The 12422-nt window shown below is 39.6% G+C and overlaps 1 protein-coding gene across 3 annotated transcripts in view; it reads left to right on the top strand.

Moving 5' to 3' along the window:
* LOC129353970 (protein kinase C epsilon type-like) overlaps nucleotides 1–8805 on the top strand; it is a 104596-nt gene extending 95791 nt beyond the window's left edge. For 2 of the 3 annotated variants that reach the window (XM_055023420.1, XM_055023423.1), the window contains exons 12-15: nucleotides 2023–2161; nucleotides 3925–4113; nucleotides 7680–7826; nucleotides 7989–8805. In XM_055023420.1, coding sequence (XP_054879395.1) covers nucleotides 2023–2161; nucleotides 3925–4113; nucleotides 7680–7826; nucleotides 7989–8132 — 619 coding nt within the window. In that variant the 3' untranslated portion in view covers nucleotides 8133–8805. The remainder of the gene's footprint in view (nucleotides 1–2022; nucleotides 2162–3924; nucleotides 4114–7679; nucleotides 7827–7988) is intronic. The other variant, XM_055023421.1, reaches the window with a different exon arrangement.
* The last annotated feature ends 3617 nt before the right edge of the window (nucleotides 8806–12422 follow it).

Raw genomic sequence — 12422 nt, 5'->3', positions numbered from 1 at the left:
GGCTGTTTAAATTCAATCTGCAATGCGTTAAATTTATATGTCGTGTTTCTGCACGACTCCAGCTGCAAGTTGCTGGAGGCTGGCAGGTTTTAATCTGTCGTCTGGGAGATTTCCAGACTGCAGTACAGCGGGCTGCGGGGGTGCAGAGGGACGGACATTTTGGATGTAAGTTGGAGTTGAGGAAAATTCAAGTGAAGTTCATCAAAAACGTTTACACTGTAAAAACAACAGCCAGAAACTGCAAAAACCGAATGTAAATTGCAAAAGTACTACCTCAAAGAAAGTCCACATTTACGTTAGGCTGGTGAAAATCAGCTTCTTGTTCTACGCTTCACTTCTTTCAAAGGATCCGGACACTCAGCTATGGAGAAATGATGGCTTCCTGGAGGCTTGGCCTGGTGGGGTTTTAAAAGTTCCTAATGTTTCCTGATGACATGTGTAATGCGCCAGTTCAACGCTAAGAAGCTTTTTGGAAACTGCCTGCACTGTAAACAGTCGTCTGCAAAGACAGAAAAGGTGAGGTGGATATTCAGCAGGAGAAGAATTGTTTAAACACTACAGCAAAAAATTGCACTGGCTGTAGTGTTTGAATGTCTCCATCTTTCCAAAGGCCACATCCAGCATGAATTAATCAAATCTCAAGCTAACTTGTTGAGCTTGTTAATGAGTTCTTTGTACTGCATTGGTTGCCAGTGCTGTATTTGTTGGCATGACCAACACGGGCTGATAGGCTTCCTTCATTTTCGCCACCGCCAAACTACAGACAGACTATGACTCTATAACAGAGCAGAAGATTGATGTCATCAATTACTACTTCTGTTTTCTTATTGGCTCAGTGTAAAGTCCGGTTGAGCTGGATTCCTCCAGTAAGGAGGAATCCATACTGATCACTGAAGGGAAATGAGAATAAAGTGGAACTGTGTAGAAAGGCCAGGTTAGATTTATGTGCTACTTTACGTCTGCCTATTAATTAAAGTCTCAAAACACGGACAATTTTGGCTGTTAAAGTTCAAGGGGTGTGAAAACTCCTGCGAATGTCCAATTCGTTGTTTTCTGATTTCAACCTCCAGGCTGACATTTTCAGCCTGGAGGTTTGCTCATTCTTGACCTCTGAATCCTGAAAATCAGTTATTGATGAAATTGTTTACCGTCCTCTGATCCAAACATTACCAAAGGCCAGCTTTGCTTCATTTGCCAAGCTGTTATTTTCGTTCCTTAGACCTGAAGGGTGTTAGCATACCAGGGATTATTGCTTACTTTGCATGATATCCGGATACCTCCATAGCTGCTGATAATAAATGTTGTCATTTACTGGAAAGAGAAACATTACATGGTATCTGGATAAGAATGATGGATTTTAACCATTTTCCTTTGTTCTGATTCCGTTTTTGACTTTTTCTCCTTTGTTTTAAGTTGTCTCACTTGCTCCAGGGGAAAAACCTCTTAAAACATGATAGAAAAGAAAAGAAAAAGCTCTCTACTAACAAATCCTAGCAGCTTCTGATCATGGTTTCCAAATTATTATTATTTTTTTCTTTGTGTTTATTTTTAGGACTTACAGAAACAGAACACTTGCATAAGTCCCCGGTGCAGATGCATGCTCGCTGTGGCTCCTCTGCTGCCTGCCGGTGCGACCGCGCTTTCTGAAACACGCCTCTGGCCTGAATGATGCAGCGGCTGCAGAGCAGTTGTTGACATTTTTCTAGCAATCAACCATCAAGCTGAGAGCGTCTGTTTTCACGACCGACCCTGTCGTCTGTCAACACCACAAGTCTTATCTCAGAGACTTCTTTCTGTCTCTTTTTGTTTTCCCTTTGTGCTGTTAAGCAATCAACTTTCTCTCCTGAAAGTTCAAATCTTTCGACTCCCTCTTGGATTTGTAGTGAAGTTATTTAATTTGTCCCTCAGATATCCAGTGCTTCATCAAAAGCATTCATGGAATCACATTACATTAGATTTATTTTGCTTTAAATATACAGAAATGAACATTGATTTGGGGTAATTGTGTTCTTTGCTCTGCAGAGACCTGAAGTTGGACAACATCCTGCTGGATGCAGATGGTCACTGCAAATTGGCGGACTTTGGGATGTGCAAGGAAGGAATCCTGAATGGAGTCACCACCACCACCTTCTGCGGGACGCCAGACTACATCGCACCAGAGGTCAACTTTTCTAGAAAATTAAACAGTTTGATTTTTGGGTCATTCTCTGAATTCGGTGCATTTTGTGTCTCACAGGTTTATCTCAAAGATTTTAAAATAATGCAAACCACATTTTTGGAGAAAATCAATAAATGGAAAATATCCATGTGCCTTGGTAATATGACATGCAAGTATATTTTAAAAATTATGTTTTTAAAAATTTTATGGGTTGTTGAAGAGTAGAGGTCAGCCAAAGGAACATTTTCCCACTGACCAATGTTAATTTTTCAATGAATATAAAATAAATAAAAATAGCCAGTAACTGCAAGATATTTATACTAATATAAACATTTTTAGGAATACCTTAACCTAAATAAAATAAATATGAGAAAAATACATGAATTATTTATGAAATAGTACTTTTAGATTATGTCCCTCCAGTTTTATTCAACCCTGTAACAACATACCAATCCCTCCTTTTTATAAATAATGGTTCAGTCCAGTTTCCTCAGCACCCTGGAAGTGACATCACTTAAGTCTTTTCCCACTCACACTGCAAAGTGATTTAAGTGTTTGAGAAGTTTCTTGCCTATATTTGATTATTTTCATCCACAAATCATCATTGCCAAGCTCAACCTTTCAACACTTTTGCACACGTAAATGATATTTATTGTTTGGGAAAAAGTAAAGAATTGTCTCTGAAACATATATTAATGTCTTGTTTTGATCATATGATATGTTGCTCCAAACCCAACTAATGTGGACTTACTGCAACTTCTAGTGAAAATCTTCAGACCCGTAACGTTCAAACGGGTGGTTTTTGTTGAAGGTTGCAGGTTGGACTGTTCTTAAGCCAGCCAGTGTTCAACCCTGTTACTTGATACATTTTTTATGATTTTTTTAAATATAATAGCAAATATTAGACTAATATTTGTTGGACTGTATGCAAAGTTTAAAGAATAAGTCAAAAACTTAAAACAGCCTGATTTAATGTTATTTTAAAGTGTATTTTTATGATTTATGAAAAGCGCTTATATGTCAGGTTGCAAGATTCTACTTATCAGTCTAATTATTATGATTCAGAATCAAATAAAATATATTAACAATAAGTTATTTCAATCAAGGGACAGGAAATTTCAAAGGAACTAGAGGAGGATGGTGACCACACCATGAGTTTCTCCCCTTTTATGCCCATAGCAGCCAGTGACACAGTGATATTCCTTGCATCATGAGATGGTGCATTTGTCATGCATGAAGGTGATTTTGCTACAGAAGGTACGGCTCTTTTTTTTTTAACCATGAAAGAAAGTGATCAGTCAGGGACTCTGAAGGGGCCAACCAGATCTCTCTCCCCATGATTTCGGTCCAACAAATGACTCCACTACCTCTTTGCTGATGTCACCAATCCACTGTGTCTATCTGGACCATCCATGGTTGCACAGCAGTCATCAGTTAACAAGTCTGTTTGAAAAGGAATCTTTATGTACAGCTGGGCCCACTAGTAACCTAGTAGGTTCATGCACCGCAAGCCTTTGAGGATCCTCCTCCTTGAGGTTCCAGAGGCACCAGCAGTTCCAAATAACTATTAGCTGCTTTGTAGGAGCATTTTAACAGCTGCACACTTAATCCGATGAATTTGTCTAACAGAAACCTTTGTCATTATGCCTTTTTGCAAACAGCAGAAAATTGTTATGTAACTGAGCTCAAAAGCTTGATTGATTTCCAAAATCTTGAAGTGGAAGAGGTCAGTAACTTTAGAAAATAATCATGTTTCATGTGATCAGATCCTTCAGGAGCTGGACTATGGTCCGTCGGTGGACTGGTGGGCTCTGGGGGTTCTGATGTACGAGATGATGGCGGGACAGCCGCCGTTTGAGGCTGATAACGAAGACGACCTGTTCGAGTCTATCTTGCATGACGACGTCCTCTACCCGGTGTGGCTCAGCAAGGAGGCTGTGTCCATTCTGAGAGCGGTCAGTAGGAGGTGCTGCTCCTGTTCAGTGTCTTTTGTGTTTCACAGCCACAGAGGTCTTGAAGCTTCTTAAAGGGTTAGTGTTATGTATTTTCCAGACACATAGTTCCACTTTATGGCACAACCAAGTTACCTTCAGTTGTTATAAAAATGTTCAAATATGACTTCAAAGAAATTTTACTTTGTAATTTAACATCTTGGAATTTGGCCTCTGTCTCTTTAAGAAATTCCTGCTTGTTCTGAAGCTCTCCCTTCAGGAAGTGATCCCAACATAGCTCCTCTATTAACAGCCACTGTTTTAATGGTTTAACAGCGTTACTCTGAGCAGTAGCTCTTATAATGGGCAGTTCCAGGAGGTGTTTGGTAATTGCTGCTGGCTAGTCTGAAGGATCTTAAAGGCGGCATCACGGGGGAGAGGTGCTTTGTAAATTGGAAATGGGCTAGGTCCACTCAGGCTTTTTGCACAGCTGAATCGTTGCCATGGAGATTAAAGGATTTCTAAAACATGCATGACAGAATCAAAGCAACACTGCAGATATTCTTTCTTTATGAGGAAATAACACTATAACATGATGTAAAGCTCAAATAAAGGTTTTACATGATACTGCCCCTTTAAGGAAGTAAGTTTAGACCCAGTTCTTGATCCTGGATCAGACATGTGCCTTTTAAGTTCCTGTTTTTTTCATTTACGTTTTTACTCCATGTATCTGCAAAGTATAATTAAGAAAAAGTCAAACTGATGATTAAAGCACAAGTTAAAGTTAAATTACTGAGAAAAAATGAATTTCATCTAATAATGTGTACAAGCTTGGTAAGGATTTTCCAGTGGGGATTGGGATTTGTTTTGGGGGTTTTTTGGGCCCATTCAGCTACAGTGATAAATTCCATCTATGTCCTTTAAAATTCAGTTACTTTATGGGAATCTGTTAAATCTAATACAATAAGACACTAAATATCATCAATATTACTTATTATTTTTTCTTGACAGTGACAGGTATCTTTACCCAACAGGGGTCTCTGCAGGACAACCTGCATCTGCTGCTGCAGCTGCAACATTCTCACATAGTTTTATCATCTGTTTGTGAACAGATAGCTATGGTTCACAAACTGTTACTGCAAGCTAGAGCTGTTACTACTGCTAATAGCTCCAAATTTCACCTCTCATCTGGAGCAGTTTGATGATGTTAGCATATCTGCATTTTTAAGAGTTGTTAATTCGACTAGCACCATATTTATATGCAGCTTCAGTTGATCGTACTGACAAAATTACAGTCGAAGTGGTTTCCTACACCATGAATTTGGCTATTCACTTTCAATGTTATAAGATTTCATAAATAGCGTTTCAGCTGTGGTCTTCAGCAGCCATAGTTGCATCACAACAGAAAATAACCTGGGATTTTAAAAAAAATACTGATAGGAGTTTGGATTTAGTCTGGAACTTTGACACTGACTTGATATATGATTTCTAAATGTCATAACGTGGACCCTGATCTGAAACATGGGATAGGATTCCTACATCCCTTAAACTTTAATAAATGAAATAAGATACAAGCACCAGAATGAACTATCTCAGAGTTTCTGTCTCCCTTTCTGGAAATGTGTACATTCTGCTACCTTAACAATAATTTGTCACTGGCTGGTTTGAGGCAACACCAGCAAAAGTTGTTTGATTTGTTCTTCAGATTCTGCTCACTTTCTTTGTAAGATATTTAGATTCAAAAATTAGTTTTGCATGTTAGAGTCATTTGGTGCTGGAAAAAGAGGCAATCAGAGCTAAGTTTAATTTCAATAATCTCACCATTTCCAGGTGTGAGGAAATGGTGAGATTTCCTCATACCTGGAGGTACAACATAGTTCATATGCAGTCTGAAAAAGTTTAACATTTGATTTTCAGTGTTTTCTAGACCTAGATGAATTTTTATAAAGAAAATGATGATTGAAAAAATAGTCACATTTCACCATGACAGACATTGAAACAACATGAGCTAACTCCTGAAAAGCCTATCAAATAACAGACAGTCACTGGCCTTCGTATAGTGATTTTCACTGTAAAATGGCCATAGGTGCTGGGTCAACTGTACTAACAGATAAACCAAATGTGTCATCTTATGGTAAACCTTTAGATGACGAAAGAAGACGATAAGGGACAGCAGCCATCTGTCATGACTGGCAGCACTCTGTGTTTTCAATGATGTATGTCAAATGCTTTTCACAATGTAAAACATTAATATACTAATTTAATCAGGAAGATCAGTAAGACACAATCAAATATTGGGTACGTATTCATTCATTAGTAACCATGTAGAAATGTATTCAACATTGCCTTGGTCCGATTATTGCAGCCTGTGGGGTTTTCCCTGACTGGGAGCAGAACGCAGCCTGTTGAATGTGACAATCAGACAATCAGAAAGTGTAGCAATGCAAGAACAGAGGGAATCCCAAACAGTTGACATGGAATGACTGAAAGTGCCATGTCCACATATCGGAGGTGATATGTGGACATGTTTATTACTATATGTAAAGGTCATTTTTAAATATGTTTATTATATGTTATGTTTATTCAGTTAAAAATGTTGACTACTAAAAAACATATGTCACCTCCAAATCATAGTGCAGCAAATTGAGAGGCTGCTCCTACCATCTTTTATCAAACACCTTTTATTTTTGTTACATCTTTTGTCACTTAAATTGAATCCACAAACTATCACCACTGCTTCTACATCGTCATCTGTGTTTGATTATGCTAAATTCATGTATGGTATGTTGGGGGTTTTACTGGATTTTCTTCTTCTGTATTGCTCCTGCCATGTGGCTGGACACACAAACTGACCAAACCTGTTGGACTTTATCGGCTTGTGTGTGGGGTCACTGAAGTTTGGAAAATCAAATTAAATCATGCCAGTGTGAACCAGACCTAAAACTCACTAGCTCTAGCTCTCTGACTCTGCTCACTATGGTAACGTTTAACATCCCTTCAAAATGAGATACAGGTGCGCCACAAAAACAAACTTTTACTTTGTTGAAAGTTTTAACTCGCGATAATGACTATTGGAGCCCTGAGCTTGCTTCTCCCATCTGGAAGTGATGAGAGACAATGATACCTGAAGTCCTGAAGTGTTGCTTATGCACAGGGTGCTTGGTCTCTATGTGGTGAAGCAGTTTGAAGGCTTCATAGCGAGCCGGTCACCATATCATGCAGAGCGGGCTTGGAATGTGGGAATCACCTACTGGTCAGGGAAAAAGCCATTCTCCTGTCTCTTCTCTGGGCCTTTTCCCCTTCACAAAGAAACTTTCCAAAGACATTCGATCTGTTTCTGACTAAAATAAATCACGACCACCAAAAACAATTTAAGAAATAAATACAAAAAAAATGGAAATAAAAACCACACACAACTGTTTCTCAACTGAAACAATTGAGGAAAAGGATTATGAAAACAAAATGCAGTGGAAAAAAATTATTGTGCCGATGCCACAAACTGAAATAGAAAAATCTTGTGCTTTTTTGTTTCTAAACCTCCCACACTGCTCCTTTAAACTAATAATCCTCTGTCTCCTTGTGTTTGTCAGTTCATGACGAAAAGTCCGAACAAGCGTCTGGGCTGTGTGACAGCACAAGGCTGTGAGGATGCCATCAAGCTCCATCCGTTCTTCAGAGAAATCGACTGGATACTGCTGGACCAGAGGAAGATCAGGCCGCCGTTTAAACCTCGTATTGTGAGTTCAGTCGGGGAGATCATGTGCTAACGCTTTCCAAAGAAAGTTCTTGTTTGTTTTATAACTTGGTTAAAAACTGCTGACACAGGTGCATGAATCCCACGAGTGCAAAGGCTGAAATCTGACCAAGCAGCACCTTATCTGATGTTCTGCTTCTTACAGAAAACCAAAAGGGACGTCAATAACTTTGACCAGGATTTTACACGTGAAGAACCTGTCCTGACGCCTGTGGATGACAGCATCATCAAACAGATCAACCAAGATGAATTCAAAGGATTCTCCTACTTCGGAGATGAAACATCTTAGATTACCGACATGCTGGATCTCAACTACTCCAGGAATTATACTAGTGTCTTCACTACAAATCCTGTGCTTTTGTTTGGCCATTCATACATACAAACTAAAACTGTACACTTCAGAAGCATGAGGCAGGTGTATGCATGCATCTTCAGAGAGACGCTCATTCCTTCACACAATGTGACATGTCCTGTATCTGCCTTTAAAGAATGTTTGATGTTTTTTTTTTCTCTTGAAACATTTCTGAATGGCAAAACTATGAATGAATGATTGTATTGAAAGCAAAAAAGTGCTTTATTCCCTGACAAATGAAGCGAGGAAAGAAGGAGAAGTTACTTTTAGTCAAAGCAAGAAAAGAAATGTTAGGAAGAGGCACCAAGTCCTCAACATTTGCATTGCTAAGCTTCAATTTTAGTCCAGCTGTTTTTTTTTTTTTTTTGAAGCAAAGAATGGAGAAAAAGCAAAAATGATGGTGTGGCGGATTAGGGCCATCAAATATATATAATTCCCTTCTCATCCACCGTGGGTGCTTCTTATCCTCTGAGCTCGGGTCCTCTACCAGAGGCCTGGGAGCTTGAGGGTTCTGCGCAGTATCTTGGCTGTGCCAAGGACTGCACATTTCTGGACTGAGATGTCTGATGTTGTTCCTGGGATCTGTTGTAGCCACTGCTCCAGTTTGGGGGTTACTGCCCCGAGGCCCCGATGACCACAGGCACCACTGTGGTCTTCACCTTCCAGGCCCTCTCCAGTTCTTCCCTGAGGCCCTGGTATTTCTCCAGTTTCTCGTGCTCCTTTTTCCTGATGTTGCAATCACTTGGTATTGCTACATCTACCACAACGGCTTTCCTCTGATGTTTATCCACTACGACAATGTCTGGTTGGTTCGCCATTACCATTCTGTCTGTCTGGATCTGGAAGTCCCACAGGATCTTAGCTCTGGTGTTCTCTACCACCTTTGGGGGTGTTTCCCACTTTGATCTCGGGGTTTCCAGTCCATATTCTGCACAGATGTTTCTGTACACTATGCCTGCCACTTGGTTATGTCGCTCCATGTACGCTTTCCCTGCCAGTATCTTGCACCCTGCTGTGATGTGCTGGACTGTCTCAGGGGCCTCCTTGCACAAAACCTACACCTTGGGTCTTGTCTGGTGGTAGATCTGGGCCTCTATTGCTCTGGTGTTTAGGGCCTGTTCCTGGGCGGCCAGGATGAGGGCCTCTGTGCTGTCCTTGAGTCCAGCTTTTTCCAGCCATTGGTAGGATTTACTGATATCAGCCACTTGGGTTATTTGCTGGTGGTACATCCCATGTAGGGGCTTGTCCTCCCATGATGGTATCTCTGGCACCTCAACCTCCGTTCCCTGTTGTCGGAGACATTCACTGAGCACATTGTCTGTTGAGGCTTTGTCCCTGATGTATTTATGGATTTTAGTTGTTTCGTCCTGGACAGTGGTTCTCACACTCACTAGTCCTCTGCCTCCTTCCTTGCGGCTCGTGTACAGTCTCAGGGTGCTGGATTTGGGATGGAACCCTCCATGCATGGTTAGTAGCTTTCTAGTCTTAATATCTGTGGCTTTTATCTCCTCCTTTGGCCAGCTAATTATTCCAGCAGGGTATCTGATTACTGGCAGGGCATAGCTGTTTATCACATGGATTTGTTCTTGCCATTGAGCTGGCTTCTCAGGACTTGCCTTATTCGTTGGAGGTATTTAGCTGTGGCTCCTTTCCTTGTGGCCTCATCGAGGTTGCCATTTGCTTGTGGTACCTAGGTACTTGTAACTGTCCTCTATGTCTGCTATTGTTCCTTCTGGGAGTGAGACTCCTTCTGTGCGGATGACCTTCCCCCTCTTTGTGATCAGCCGACCACACTTCTCTAGTCCGAATGACATCCCAATGTCCGTGCTGTAGATCCTGGTGGTGTCAACACTAAGTGCTAAACAACTAGTAGCTCAGTGTTCCAACATCCGCAAACGGCAACTGCTATCACAACTTGAGATTGACGAGATACAACACAAATGCTACGGCAAAAGGGAGGAACCCGGGTGTCAGAACTGTGGGGACTTAACTACAAGTCCCCACCCAGTGAGGGGATACACGGCCCCAATGAGCGAAACAGAGTTGAACGAGACAGCTTGTGAACATGAGAGAGAGAATCATGACCCGAATGACAACCAGGCCTCCTCGGCGCCAATTACAACGGCTGAGTGAAGTACCATCAGAAAGTCTCATTGAGAATGTGAATGCAGCATTGAGAACGATACCCTACCAACACCATAACAGAAACCAATGAGCTGATCTACAACTCAGCATCAGTGATCCTTGAGATACTTGGCTATAAGAGCAACCATGAGACCCAATACCCACCATGGAAAAGACGGTTAGAGGCTAAAATCAAGGTAACAAGGAGGGAAGTGAGCCAACTGTCAGAGCTCCACAAGGGTACAATGAAAAGACCAGTACCCAGAAAGTACAGCCAGATGCCCATACCTGAAGCACTCGAGACTGCCAAACAGAGGCTCCAAGCCTTGGCCAGCCGCCTAAAGAGATACACAAGGGAGAATGAATCCAGAACTATATATATATATATATATATATATATATATATATATATATATATATATATATATATATATATATATATATATATATATATATTTGCAATATATAAAAACACAATAATATATATATATTATATATATATTTCATTGTGTTTTTTTTTCCAATGCTACAATTTTTGTTTTTTCTACAATGCGCCATCATAGGAAACTGATGTTCCAGCTCTTAGTTAAGTCCTAAATAGTACATTAGCTTCTTGCTAACTGAGCCTGAAGTAGCGTGACACTGGGAGCATCCGTTGCTGAGTGAAGCCCTTTCAGACGATGTTGGTCATAATTTTATTGAGATCTGCCTTCATGTTCAGGCTTTCAGTTCTATAAAGGTGCTTGTGCTTCTAGGCAAAATGCTTTGGCATGGCAACTTAAATGGGAAAGTTAACCTCCTTCATGACCTGTTTGGTTTAAAACTAGGTAAAAAACAAAAAAAAGTTTCTCAACTTTTATTGTTCTGTAAATAATAATAATGATTAGAATTGTCAGACTCCTCCACAGTCAGACTGTCTTCACCAACAAGTTTACCTGAATCCAGTTATGATGCATTGAAGTCTTAGCACTTGAACTTTTTCAAGTTTTTTCAGGTTACAACTATAAACCTTGACATTTTTAATGAAAAATTATTTTCTCTTTTTGCACATAATAGAACCATATAGTAGTGACATTTTTAAGAAAAAAATATTTTCTCTTTTTGCACATAATAGAACCACTTTACATAACTGTAAAGTGGAAAGGAAATAAAATATGGATTTCCATTATTTTGATAAATAATCAGCTCAGCCCCATTATTTGCCCTTTGAGCTCTCAAAGAAACCAGGCATTTTCCTGTGGGAGACATCAAAACATGGAATATTTTCTTCATTAAATTTAGGTCTGGCCTTTGACTGAACAATTCCGAGACTAAATAAATGCCACTCATTCCCAAGTTTTATGCACTGTTCTGTGTTAGTTTCTTACAAAACAAAATCTACTTAAATTCAATCAAGTTTGTGGTTTTCAGCTAAGAAAATATGAAAACAGTTTGACTGGCTCTGAATTGCACTGACGCAGACATCTGATTATATTAAAAACAGAAACAATCTGGTCTGTGTGACATCACAAATAAACCTTGAGGCATATTCGTACCATAAGGTATACCGTTTATACATTACTACTTGTCTCTAACCACCATTTGAAACTGTCAGGTTTTCCTTTGAAAGAATAAAATCTAAGCATTTCCATTGATTCTACAGCGTTCACACATTGAAGGAGGTTTATGATAATTATCACATTCCTTTATATAAAAATCTTGCTTTCTTCATTGAAAAAAAGTTTCCTGCATGTCACATAGACAATGTCACATGTCTATGTGACATGTATAAAAGTCACCTTGTTTGCAAATGTGATGTGAGGTGAAGAGTCCAACAACATTAACAGAAATTTTATGAAATATTTGCCTATACATCAATTTTATTTTTTTTCACAAAAATCTAAAGCCAAAGCTAAATTACAAAACGCTTCTGATTTTTATAATAGAAACGTACACTTCATTGTAAATTACTTTAACAGCTGATATAAAGCTGTTAAAGTATACCAGCTGTATTTTATTACCTTACAAACATAATTAAAAGAAAATGCAGATGGGAAGCTGAAATACCCATACCCTCTGCTACTTGACATGCCATTGGCTATAATTTGCAAAACAGTCAATCAG

The sequence above is a fragment of the Poeciliopsis prolifica genome, unplaced genomic scaffold (assembly GCF_027474105.1).
Source record: "Poeciliopsis prolifica strain line A6 unplaced genomic scaffold, Auburn_PproV2 SCAFFOLD100, whole genome shotgun sequence".
NCBI classification, from domain to species: Eukaryota; Metazoa; Chordata; class Actinopteri; order Cyprinodontiformes; family Poeciliidae; genus Poeciliopsis; species Poeciliopsis prolifica.
This window is presented reverse-complemented; position numbering and strand designations above follow the sequence as displayed.